Here is a 13,111-nt window from a genome sequence, read left to right as displayed (position 1 = left end):
TCAGTTTAACTTGAAATACGTATATTCAAATTAAAGCACAGAATCATAACAGTGGAGTGGTAGCATTTCCAATTGACCTGAATCTCTCTACCCAATGTGATTTTTAATGAGTAAGCAAAACGTTCACTGTTACCTATTAAACAGCCATCTGTAAAGCAGTAGTTTGGAGTCAGTAAGAGGGAACTGTGTTTCTTATATTTAAACAAATCTGTCATCACTTGGGAGGCTCCTGAACCTCAGTTTCCTCATCCACAAAATAAGAATGGTAATGTGGTCCAACTTCCTGGGGAGGAGACTCCTGAGTGCTTTTTGCTGATTAGCTCAGAAGCCCTGCAAATATCAATCTCTGAGTGCTATGTAGGCTGCTGCACTCTACCTTAGGCGCCGGGAGCTTTCACTGACATCAACGGGAGCTCCAGGAATGGAGAAGAAATATGAAGCAGGAGAGATGGTCCAGAGCGTTTCCATGGCGATTATGAAGTACACTGCAGTGCTAGAGGGCGGCAGCTAAGTGTGTGATTATCGACCGCTGCATTTGGATTTGCTGTGAGAACTGCTGCATCAAATAGTCCACTCAAATGACATCAATCATTAGGTGCAACGTTGTCTTATGGGCTTAATGGCATTGGAATCTAAGGGGCCAAAAAAGCTGCCCTCTGAGGCGAGCAATGGGCTCTCCAAAGGCTGAAGCACTTGCAAAGTTGGAACTGCCTTTTGCTTTAGCTAACAGCAAATCGTCTAATAAAAAGGTAGTTTAAGCACCATGCAGGTTTTTGAGCATTATGGGACCAATAACCACGTCTGTCCTCCTCAGCTTAACCAATGGAGCCAAATCCCAGTTCTACCCCAAAGTTAGCCATTCAGTTTGCCACCTTTTCAGGGTCACAGAAGGTGCCCCCAACTGTAGTCAACTGTCTTGTGAATATTTGCATGCTCCTTATTTCAAATTGTGGCGAAATATGGCATATTCATTCTGTAAATCTATTTTCAATGCTGTCACCTACAAATTAAAACTATTCCTTCTCTTGGACTTCAGGGTCATTTGTTATAACTTACTGGAAACGCTGTGCCTGGCAGAAAGTGTTTATAAGATATAATCATAGAAAATAAGGGATATTCAAATGAGAAGTCAACCCTTTGGCTTAATTGCAAAACAGTGTGTAAGCACAAGGAAATTGTGAATTTGAGCTCTGAAGTGGAAATAAAGTCTCTACATCTGAGAAGCACATCATAGAAAATGAGCTCTTTTCTTCATTAGAACAGAGCATCTGCAAGGAATATGCTATTGTGAGTATTAATGGAGCACATTACACTGGGCCACAGAATACATGATATCTGTAAATAATTTTTAAATAATCAAGCTTAAACAAAGAAAACTTTACTCTTGGTCTTACTAAAGTATAACGTATTTTTATTCCTACAGAAATAAAAACGTATCAGTCTTTTTATGATACTTTGCTTATACAACCAAAACATTCATAGAGAAACTCATTATGATACCAAAGGTTGTACTTGAAAAATCATCTTTGTTTCCTCTTTTAAAAACAAATAGAAAATGAACAGAATAATGTAAGAACAGCATGAATAAAATTATCAATCTTTCTGTGGACCCAAAAAGGAAGGAAACTTGGAATGTTCTGTGCTGAATCCTTTCCCTCGAGGAGACTTAAACAAATCAAGAAGAAATATCACAATGTACCTCAACTTGACGACCAGAGAGGATGTGAGGAGCAAAGAGAAGGGAGCCCCTTCTTGCTGCAATATTAGGAAAACACAGAAACCATGCACAAACATGCACACTGCAAAACTAACATGGCCAGTCTGTCATGCTGTCATGGCATGCAAGCAAAATGTGTTTCCTAAGTTAGTAAAGTCTTATAAACTCTTCAAAATATGGCACTATTAAATGCAAACTTTTTCAGTGTCTGTTCAATGGTTAAGGCATTGAGGAAACCACACGCACAAGTGCTCAAGTGTGCACTCACACTCACACACACACACACAGTCTCTGCATTAAAGAAAACAAAGTAAATGTCAATTAAGACATAAGGAAATACCAAGTGTTGTGGAAAAGAACAGAGAGAATAGGGAAGGGTCGCCTGGGCTGTGCTGTCAGAGAGAGCTAGTGACATTCTCAGTGTGACAGTGGCAGCCAGGGAAGATGAGGCGGGAAAGGGACAAGCAGGCAGATATCTGTGCTAATGCTCTACAAGATAGGACAGCAAGTGCACATGCAGAGACCAGTCTGGAATACTGGAGCAGAGCTAACCCAGGCAAAGCGGCAGGGGGTGGAGACAAAGTAGGGAGCGGCTAGACATGAGAGGTCAGGGGACAGAAGCAAAGAGTGGGAAGTGTCTAGGGTCTCCTAGGCCTGGGCTGTGGTCAGGAGAGCTGGCTTTAACTTCTGTAAAGAAGCTATCCAACCTATTCTTACCAGACATCTCCGACCTCTGTGTGGAGCAAGACAGAGGTGAGCAGGCTGACTGCAGGGAGGATGGAAGACAAGGCTTCCGCCCACCCGGCAGAGCCAACAGGAGCTCCTGAGAGATTGGACTGCAATGAAAAGAGAATAACCGTCAACGACTAAGTAGTGCCTGGTTGCTATTCCCTGAAATGAAGAAGGCAAGGCTTGCAAAGGTTAGGGAGGATCCACCTGGGATACAGAGAACAAGGGACGCCAGTTAAAATGCCAGGGGAAGGCATTAAAGGAGACAGTGACGTATATTCCAGGCTAGATTTTAGAAGGAGGTCTGCAGCACAAGTGTAGCTATTTAGTACCTACAGTGCAAAGAAGACACTAAACTCTGAAGCGGAAGGGGCTTTCAAGTCCCTGATGACTAGAGACCACCGGTGCAAGGCTTCACCTGAGTAGTGCCATTATTTTGGGAAGGAGGCTAAGTTGCCAATGACATATGAGAAAAAAAACAGATGAACACAGAGTCCTGAAATATTTCACCTGCTGAAATAATCTGAAAACCTTGTATAAAATCGAGGTGGGGGACTTTAAAATACAGCAAGAAATAAGTAGCCTCTTGCTGCCTTCCAGGAAATCCACACTTGGCCTTGCCAGCAGATTTTTTTTTCAGTTTTCATCAGGAAAAGAGGGAGGGAGGGAGAGAGGAAAGGAGGAAAGGAAGGAAGGAAGGAAGGAAGGAAGGAAGGAAGGAAGGAAGGAAGGAAGAAAGTGTGTTTGCAACTTAGTCTAGGTTAGTCCCAATGGAGAGCCTGGGGACATCTTCCAGACAGTCTGTCTGCTAGAGTGACATCTTAAGAACCTTCAGAGGCTCCTGCAAGCAGGGGAAGTGTGAGGGCAGCGGAAGAGGCAACTGGAGAAAGCAGTGAGAGTAATCAGGAAGAACGCAGAGGAAGGGGCCTCCTGGATTGAAAGGTGACTGGAAAGAGAAGATGACCTTACGGTTGAGAAAACTGACAAGATTTGTATCCCAACCCAACCACTTAAAAACCGAATTCTGCAAAATACTAAAACCCATAGGCATGCTTAGAAGCCACTGCAGGATTACCACACGTCAACTCATCTAGATCCCAAAACATTTCTGAGCAAGGCATTATTGCTGTTGTTATGATGATTACGTTCCCCATTTTACAAAAATGATACGGAGGCATAGAGAAGCCTGCTGCCTGTAGGTCATGCGAATAGCTTTACTCAGGCTCATGTCCCTCAGCTGCTAGTCTCAACCACAGAGGAGTGACTGTCTTTTTCAATGTTAGGTAAAACTGGGACAGCAGAGCTGCACCTACTGTGGCTGTCAGGCCTGGGAACGCCCATCAGAGAGCAGAGTCAGGTTCAGGGAGGGTGTTACAGACCAGCGCTCATCTTTGTGCAGGTGTTGTTTTGTTTGTGTGTTTGGCGAGGGGACTGTGGAGAAGAAAGCACCCCCTTTTGCTCTGGACCCTCTTCTCTGCTCTCCTCCCTTCACCCGCCCATGAAGTTCGCCTGGCTCTAGCAACCACCGAGTTCCACTCTTCATGGTCTAAGAGGGTTTTTCAGGACATATTTTGGGATGAAATGAAATTATCTGACTGTCCTTCTCCTGAGCTAGATTCTGAACCCTGTGGAGAACAAGACCACACCTCATGCCTTATTGTGATGCCTAGTGTGTCAAACAGCACCTGAAATCATAGCTAAGCACTTTCTGAACAAGTAAGTCGTTACATGCTACCTGCATGTTTATATTTTCAAAAAAGGCATTCCAAACCTTTCTTGTCTAGCAAAGCTAACAGAGTTTGCCACACACTGGCTTCATTCTGGCTTTCTCTGGTAAGAGGACTATCTGTTTGTCTGCACTTACTCAAAACGTTTTCAGAATTTTTTTCAATGGTTTCTGACTTTAATTGTCAATCTAAGAAAATAATATTAATTTTAAAAATCAATTATTTTTGAACATCTGAGGACCAGATCTTACAAATCCAGAAATAAAAAAGTGATTTCTGAGGAAATGGAAAACGATTGTGAGCTGTGGCACGCCTTCATGAGATGTGGGTGGGAACGAGTCTGGGGTGTGAATATATTCAGAAGCAGAGCCAGGGAAGGGACAGAGGGGACCTTTTCCTGGTTGCCAAGGGAGCAGCTCACAGAGGGGTTTCTCCTGGGGCTCCTGGGGAGGCTTCCCAGTCAGCCATGGCCAGAGGGACCCTCACCTGTCACTCAGTCTGTTGTTCCCTCACATCAGCAGGAGGTGGGAGCCTGTGGTCTGTGAGTAAAGGGAAGGAAACCAGTACGGGAACCTGAAGCCAGGATCAAGGATGTCACCACCCTAGCAGTCACCACTGGTGTCCAAAGACACAGAAGCAGAAGCCAGAAGCTATGAAAACTGGGAAAGAGAGACTGAAGGATTGGTAGCTCTTACAATAGTTTGATACAACTCCAGGGCCCCGGCCCCCGGCTCTTGTGCCTTGTCGGGCAGACTTAGCAAAGTTCTCCTGAGCTAACTTTATAGGAAAATGATCAGCACGGAATTCTTCTCCCATTATTTGAAACATATGTGTGTTGTTTCCCCATGACTGGAGGAAAAGGAACATCCATTAGACAGCTGTTTAGCAGATTCTTTAACACTGAAGAAAACTATACTTGTATTAACAATGGCATGGGGGACATGGCAACACGTGCCTGTGGTCCTAACGCTTGGGAGGGAGGTGGAGGCAGGAGGATGAGGAGTTCAGTATCATCTTCTGTCACACAGTGAGTTTGAGGCCAGCCTGGGATACATATGGCCCTGTGTGGAAGGGAGGGAGGGAGGGAGGGAGGGGGAAGAAAAACAATTTTTAAAAGAAAAAAGAAGAGCTTGCCCTGTTTCATCCAGTCTCACCTAAGTACCAGCATTCCTGCAGATGGAGGTGGTGCACCGCAGAACCTGGAGTTGGGAGAGCTCAGGCTGGAAACTGACAACTTATTAGCTGAGCCACAGAATCCAGACAGCCCCCACTCTGCAGAATTCACTTTCCCTTAAAGTGTCTCCCAGCCCCTGTGAGAACAAAGGCCCCAGTGGAGTCCTCACAGTACTAAACTGGGAACACGGAGCCTCAGGTTAATTCCATGGGTGGTGTTGACTCTTTCAGCAAAACCCTCTCAAACCGTAGAACTGGCAATTCGGTGAATCTCCCCGAACCCATGAAGTGCTAACTCTCTAGCATTTTGAAAATGGCAAAACATGTTATTCATAAATAACATGACATACATAAAAGTATCTTTAGTTTTTTGTTATCTCTAAAGGTATCAGTGTTTTAAGTGACCTTTGATCTCCTGGTATGTGTCTAGAGACCCCAAGTTACAACCAGCTACTTCAGCTCCATCTGCTGATGGGGGAGGGGTGAACAGGAAGTAGATGCTAGCCTTACTGACAATGTGCCCCCACTACAGAGGGATATTGGTGGTTAACGGGTTGAATGCCAAATAGCAAAAGACACTTGCTGATACTTCTGCTCCTCAGGCATTATGGCAACATCTTCCATATAGATCCTTCTTAACTCTCAAATGATCCCTTGGAGAAGATTTTATCATTACCCCCAAGTTATAACAGGAAACGGACTTAGAGGATGTAAGACCCTAAGATAATGCAGGAAAGCCCACGGTATCTGGACTTGAAGGTTAGTGGCAGACACCTAGCCAGGATGATCACGTCTGAGTCCATTAAAGAGACATATCTGAAGCCTGAGCGTCCAAGAACTAGAGATGTCCAAGACCCCTTCCTTATCAACGATCTAACCTTCCCTTGCACCTTGCACTTTAGTTACAGTCTCAGTGAATCCTGACGGGACTCCTCGAGAGTTAACATGCTCCTAGACGTAAGGAAGACAGCCAGAGTTTGGAACACTTATAAAAGATCACACAGGAGAAGCAGGAGCTAGCAAAGGGACCCCAAGGCAGTTTCTGGCTTCCCAGGGTTTTTACCCGTCAGTTGACTGTACAATGGAACACTGGAACATCTGTAGAACAAACTGGATAGATGTTGCCTAAGGGGCCCAAGAAAACTTGGCCGTCTGTTGATGGGGCTTACAGAGAGTGGAAAGGACAGCAGGGGCAAAGCCTGACACTGAGGTGTATGGGTCTTGCGATGGCAGCCTCCTCAGCCAGATCACAGTCATCCTGGACAGCTGTGTCCCCAGCCACACTCAACTGTCCTGATGACACATCTTCTGCCTGTCGCTGTGGCTCACTCCTCTTGACACCCTGGAAGCCTGTGTCTTACCCCCTTTGAGGCCCACAATCTCTCTCCCAGCCATTGTAGCTCCCAAGGATGCTCCAGAGTTTTATTTTGGGCTTTACTGTGTGGCTTTGAAACGTGGTGAGGTAAGAGTTCCCGTCAGGGACACCGTTAAGTCTGCCGAATTCAAGCTTCTTTTCCCTCTGTGCTCAGGGTTAAGGATTGCCTGGCCCCCTTCGGGTGTGGCCCAGCTAATCAGAACGACGGCGGCGACGGGCTCCTTTGTAGAGTGTAAAGGGTGCGGTGTCAGAGGCTGCGGTCCTGTTTCTTCTACGCAGGCACTCCGTGGTGCCTGACACGCCAGGGAGAGGTGTGAGGCGCCCGAGGTGCAGGATTGCTTGGCTCCAACCTCCTCAGCCCGCGGACCCCTTCCCCGCTGGCTGGCGCGCGCACACAGGCCAGGATGGAAGGCGCCATCCTAACTTCTGCCGTGAGCAGGTGGGAGGGAAGAGACGCGAGAGGTATTCCATTGGTTGCCCGGGAAAACGAACTGCACCTTCCTCCCCTCGCTCCGCACAGGATCAACTTTTCCCACCCCCTAGGGTGGGCATTAGTGCCTTGGGGGTCTGACCCCGAACATGGGAGCCCAGGGGTCCAGGTCCCAGGGACTTGGCTCCGCACACGCAGCGGGTGCTCCTAGACACCGGAAAAAAAAAAGTGCCATACACTGTCCCCCTTCTACCCCTCGAGTCCCTCGACTGGGCGAGCGCGCGGCTGTCCCGCGCGTGCGGGGCGCTACGGCCGGGAGGCCCCTCCCCCTTCCCCGCGGGGTCCGCACTCGCCGCAACCCCCGCGGGTTGGGCGCGGGTGGGTCCCGCAGTGGCGCGGCCGAGCGGGGCTGACCCGCGGGCGAAGCGCCGGCCGGTGGCCGCATCCCGCGCGCGCGGGGCAGCGGCGCGATGCTGCGCTGGAATGAGGAAGCTTGGCCGCGAGGGGAGGGCCCGGGCGCGCTGCGCGCGGGGGTGGCGGCGGCGCGCCGAGCGGGCCCGGCGCGGGCGAGCGGGCTGCAGCCGCGGGCGGCGCCAGCAGGTACGGCCGGTGGCCGCCGCCGCCGCCGCCCGGCGACCCTCGGGCGGCCGCGCCGGAGCCCCGCGCGCGGGCTGCAAAGTTTGCGCGCGCGCGCGCGGCCCAGCAGACAGGTCGCGGAGTCGCGGTCTGCGGCGGGACCCGGGCGGGGGTCGCGGGGCCGGGGCGGCTGTCCTCCACCCGGCTCCTCGACCTCGCCGGCGTCACGAAACCGCGAGGTGTGACGCGCGGACGGGGTGGGCTCGGGGACGGTCGACAAGCGGAGCGGGAGGGAGAGTCGCGAGGGACACCCCCCAAAGTTTCCACCGTGCGTGCGGGGCGAGGGGCGCGCGCTCCGGGCGGCCGCAGGTGGCGGGCGCGGTGAGCCCCGGGCCAGGTGCGCTGCCCGCGGGCGGCGCTGTAGCGCGGGACGGCCGGGCGGCCCCGGGGCTCCGAGCCCCGGTCGGAGCCGCAGGGGGGTTGGGGGGCGGGGAGTGTGGCGAGAAATGGGGAACAATGCGAGTGAGCAACTTGAGGAAGTCATTGTGAAAGAAAGCTGGGAATTGCTCCGCGGCCAACTTAGCAGGGCACTCTAACAAGTGCCTGCCCTGCGCGGCCGCGCCCCGGCCGGCGACAGCCGCAGCCCGGCGCAGTGCAGCCCATCCCGGGACACTCGGCCGAGGCAGGCGGAGACCCAGCAGGTCCCGCGGGGGTGCAGGAGCCCCAGGCTCCCCGGCTGCTCTTCGCACGTGCCCCAGGATCAGTCTTGACCCCCAAAGCGCGGCGCACAAATCCACGTGAGTGTTTTCGAATTGAATTTCAGTAGGAAAACTTGGGGTACCTGGTGGATTTTCTTTTTTCTTTTTTTAATTAGAAGTAGGAAAGAAAGAGAAGTCACTCGAAATCCGTAGTGTCCGTGTCTATCTTTTCCTTTCTGAAGACTGTGAGAGCTTTAACCAAAGCCTCCCGCCTTTCTAGGCTGGGGCAGCAGGTGCGAGAGCAGGCCAGCCTGAGGCACTTCTGAGTAGCCTGCAGACCCCACGAAAAGCATGCCCAGCCCATGTGTAGGCTTATATGGACGGATCTAGCGAGATCACAGAAACAAGCTTTTCCGAAGTCGTGGATAAGAACTTTCCTTATTTTGGGTGCGAGACTATTTGCTTTACTGGTAAGAACCAGTCTGAGTTTGCTTTGTGCAAAACGGAAATGATCTGGTTATTGAAAACGTACTTTGCTCATCGTAGTGTATGAAACTAGGTCATGCAACTATAGCAGGGAGATCCTGTTATCAAACAGGCATCGGGACGCTTGCAGTTTATTTGAAATGTTTTTTTTTAATTGCCAAGCATCACTAGTAATTCCCAAGAAGTCTTATGAGTCTTTGATTTCCTTCAAATTTGGAAGCTCAGAATATGACATCTTGTGACCCAAAGAGCTACCAACACAGACGGTCTGAGGCCATAGCAGTTTCCATTTTCTCTTGGGCTAGAGCCCACCCAGAGTGAATTTTAGCGTGCGGTTTGCTCAAGTTACCCACGCATAATTTCTCTGCCTGCTGCAGACAACGTATTTTCATCTTTGAGCTGCCTTGTTTTAAACTTTCAGAACCAAAGTGGTGTTAGGGAAATAGGTCTTTACTGGTCCTACTTACCTGTAAAAGAAAATTTAAAACGTCAAAAATGCATAAAATGTATAATATTCATAGACACTGAAATGCCTTTAACGATTAGTTAGTTCCTTTGGATTATGAATGGAGAGGAGGTGACATCTGTAAGAGGATCCCAGAGCCTGCAGTAGTTTCTTTGTTTGACGATATTTGTTCCATGAGATTAATTGAACTCACTCAATTTTTTTCTATGAGATTTTTAAAGTAAGAATTTCAACATTATTCATATTATGTTAGCATGTGTCCAAATGGTTCCAGTGACAAATCAAATTATTTGGAATGTGACTCAAAATTTGAATGGGGACAAATATCTATAACAAAAGATTCATCTGCTTCCCCTGGATGGGCACCCTGTAATACACAGAACATGTTGAAGACACAAATGTGGGCACATCCATGTAAATGGCAGTGGAGTATTTTACAGACTATACAACATGTTTTTGTAAAAACATGTATAATTTCATATTTCCCTACAAACATACATCGTTGTTCCTTTTCATTGTAGAAAAAGAAAATGGGCTTCCCAGACTTACAACCCACTAGAGATGATGGCCAAAACATTTTAAGTCTAATGGCTTGGCTTTGCTGTTGAAAGTACTTGTTTGTTTAATTCATTGGTGTTTTAACTGGAAGGCCAAACCCCAAGTCCCCATCCCCCCCCCAAATTTAGGAGCATCGTTGCACTAATAGCACACCATGGTGGCCTCACAGGCAGACACGGGCTGCAGATGAAAGTGTGGGAGTGGGGTGTTTGGCTCTTTTGAGAAGTTTGTGTCCTAAAGAGAAAGCAAATTGTAGTTGTTCTTGAGGCGCTTCCATTGTTAAGGAAATGAAGACCACGGTGAATTTATCAGCCAAAAGGTATAATGCCCAGCAGGGCCGGTAGGCCCCTTGCATTTTCTGCTTCACTGGATACAGAGTATAAAAATGTTTCTTTGCTTTGAGGAAGTTTTTTTTCCTTTATTTGAATTTTTGTGTTTCATATGTAGTTAATATATATAACAGTACACTGTTCATGGGAATGTCAGAACTTCTGAAATTCAAGGGGGTTGTGAGCTTGCGCAGGTGTGTGTGTGTGTGTGTGTGTGTGTGTGTGTGTGTGTGATCAGGATTACTTACACTAATATATACAGGAAACAAATTACATGTGTACACCTGCTCACACAGGCACACATCACACACAGTCATATGGAGTGAGAGAGGCTGGAAAGTGTCAATAAAAGAAGTTTTAACACTAACGCACACCTAACATGAGGGATAAATTTCCTTCATCTTATTTATTTTTTGCTTTTTAATATAAAATAAAAATGGTTTCTTTATAATGGCAAATTTGGGCATAGATAATGTTAGTTTTATAATATTAGGGGATTTTAACTGGTTGCCAGAGTTTGCACATTCGTGGATTGCTACTGCACTTAGTGAAGATTCGTCAAGACTATCTCGAATAGCGGTTATGTCCTCTCTAGTATTTGACACTTCAAAACAATCTCTCTGTAAAATAAGTGGCACTTGCTGTGTTCTAAGTGAGTTCAACCTCAGAAGGCAAACCAGCCGTCTCGGAGTTCCTTGGGAACTCTTAGCTTCCTATGCCTGTTTTTACGACTGACAAATGTTTTGGGACATTGTGGTTCCTCCTTTTAGCCGAAGCGCATGCTCTGACTAGAAACCTATGAACAGGACTGTTCTCTTTTGTAGTTTTCTCACGGTGCTTCATTCCCTAGTTAACTGTGTGAGCATTGCATTTTACAGGGAAACACATGAAAATGTAAATGCAACAAGTGATCCCTCCTGGGGACATAGGGAGAGAAAGAGGGTTCCATTTCATATCTTGAAAGAGATCTTAGTTTCTGCTCAGAAAAGACACATTTGGCTTTCTGCTTTTGCTTTGTTTTTTTTAATCTAGGTTTTAGGATCCTTGACTGTCAGAGAATTAGCACTAAACATACACACACAAAATAGAGATGATGCGCTCTGGGGAAGTGGGGTTCTGTCAGAGTCTTGGGTCACCACCCCAAGTAAACAGCGATAAAGCTGTTTCCCTGTGGTGCTGATGTGAGGCTCACACTGGCATCCTTCTCTTAGCCTTTTCACATTCCCTCTAATTCAGTACGTGCCTGCGTATCTCAGGTCACTCCGTCCCATTGCTAGAATATATGCTCCTGGTCTTCGAATTTCAGTGCCATCCCTTTGGCTGCTGGATGATAATGTAGCAATTATTTCTAAGACATGTGTAAGCATTTCCGCATGTCGTACCACGTGTTACAAATGAACTACACGAGCCAACGGAATAGGATTTGCAAAAACTTTCTAAAGGGAGAAATGGATGTCTGCCCTGGTTTGGGGGTATCCTACTGGTTCCTCATGAAAAAGTCCCAAAGGGACACAGCTGGCAAAATCTAAAGGCAGCTGGCAAATTATTTGCGTTGGCGTTTTCCCATTTTCATGTTTGACTGTGATAAATAAGTGGATGCCAGTGTGACCTCAGCCAATGGGGATATAAACTGGTAATTTTTTTGTTGTTGTTTGTTTGTTTTTTTAATGTCAAAAAGCCCAAGTCTCAGCATGTAGGCCATTGGTCCTTCACAGGCCTGGGCCAACTGCTTTTCTCCTGTGGCCATGTCTTGGCAGGGGGAAGTCACAATTCCCGTTGACTAAAAGAACACCCCTTTCCATCCTGTCTGACAAATCAGACATCCGAATGATTTCTGAACTCACTTTGGTTAGGACAGGAAGCACAGGCTCCCTTCCTGTGTGAGCTTCCCTGAGAGAAAAAGAGCTCCCCTCCTCCTTTGCATACTTGGAGGCTGGTTCCACCTTTCTCTGAGCCCCAGTGGTGTGGAGGCAGCCTTGAGACCTTGGAGGAAGAGGAAGAGGGATCTGAGGCCCAGCCAGGGACCAGGGTCCTTCCCAGGTGGCTACTCAGAGAGCACTCAGACCAAGTCTGGATTAGTGGGAGAGAAAGGCAGCTCTTACTTGGCCTTGAGGAGGCCCAAGCTTGTTGGTGAGTGTCACATGGTCTGGGCTTCTCAGTGTGCTTGCTTGACTTGAACTAGCCAGTGTTCTTTCCATCTCCTGCTGGGGTTTTTGGTGAGCGGCCTTCATCCAGAGCTGCTCCCTGGCACCCCTGCCCTGTCTCGGCTGATGGAAAGCATCATTAGGCTCTGTCTGTGTGCTCTGCTCTGAAGGTGGCCCCATGCTCCACCTCCTGACGGCTTGTGGCATGGGGCCACGGCTTAATGAATTGCTTATAGTGGGCCCTAATTAGAGCAAAAGAGCTTTCTTCATATTTTCTCAATCAAGTGTGCAGTGATAGGTTCTTCTCCAGAAAGCAGCTCACCTCTGCAGCAAATCTGACACTTGCCGCCATCTTCAAAACAGAAGTTTAAGATGACTGGTGGAGAGTTAGGTGCAATGGACAGTAGAGTCCCTAGAGAAACCTGGCACTGTCTCAAGCTGTGATGCGTTTTCCTTTCTTTCCCAATTCTCTTCCCTTCTCAGTCTTCCTTTCTTTTCTGTTGTATGTGATATTTTGACTAAACGATTGAAACAGTTACCAAAGAGTGTTCTTCAAAGTAGATTGTGTGTGTGTGTGTGTGTGTGTTGAATTTTTGATATTACACACAGATTCTACACTTCATGTCATTTTCTGTTATGTGCAAACTGTGGCAAGATGAACAGTGTTGTTTGGAATAAACTTTTGTCAAAGCTAGGCCTTCAG

General features: G+C 47.8%; 1 protein-coding gene across 19 annotated transcripts in view; it reads left to right on the top strand.

Moving 5' to 3' along the window:
- Positions 1 to 6,973: 6,973 nt before the first annotated feature.
- The window catches only part of Ikzf1 (IKAROS family zinc finger 1), an 88,706-nt gene continuing 82,568 nt past the window's right edge, over positions 6,974 to 13,111 (top strand). For 15 of the 19 annotated variants that reach the window (XM_040746659.1, XM_021234633.2, XM_040746658.1 and 12 more), the window contains exon 1: positions 6,974 to 7,183. In XM_040746659.1, the coding sequence (XP_040602593.1) occupies positions 7,126 to 7,183 (58 nt within the window). In that variant the 5' untranslated portion in view covers positions 6,974 to 7,125. Of the gene's footprint in view, positions 7,184 to 7,710; positions 7,752 to 8,232; positions 8,525 to 12,154; positions 12,395 to 13,111 lie in introns of those variants that run through there. The other 4 variants (XM_021234624.2, XM_040746655.1, XM_013122687.3 and 1 more) reach the window with 4 other exon arrangements.

Source organism: Mesocricetus auratus, unplaced genomic scaffold (genome assembly GCF_017639785.1).
Source record: "Mesocricetus auratus isolate SY011 unplaced genomic scaffold, BCM_Maur_2.0 Super-Scaffold_100006, whole genome shotgun sequence".
In the NCBI taxonomy this organism is placed as follows: Eukaryota; Metazoa; Chordata; class Mammalia; order Rodentia; family Cricetidae; genus Mesocricetus; species Mesocricetus auratus.
Note: the sequence above shows the minus strand (reverse complement) of the source record. Positions and strands in the feature narration are given on the sequence as shown.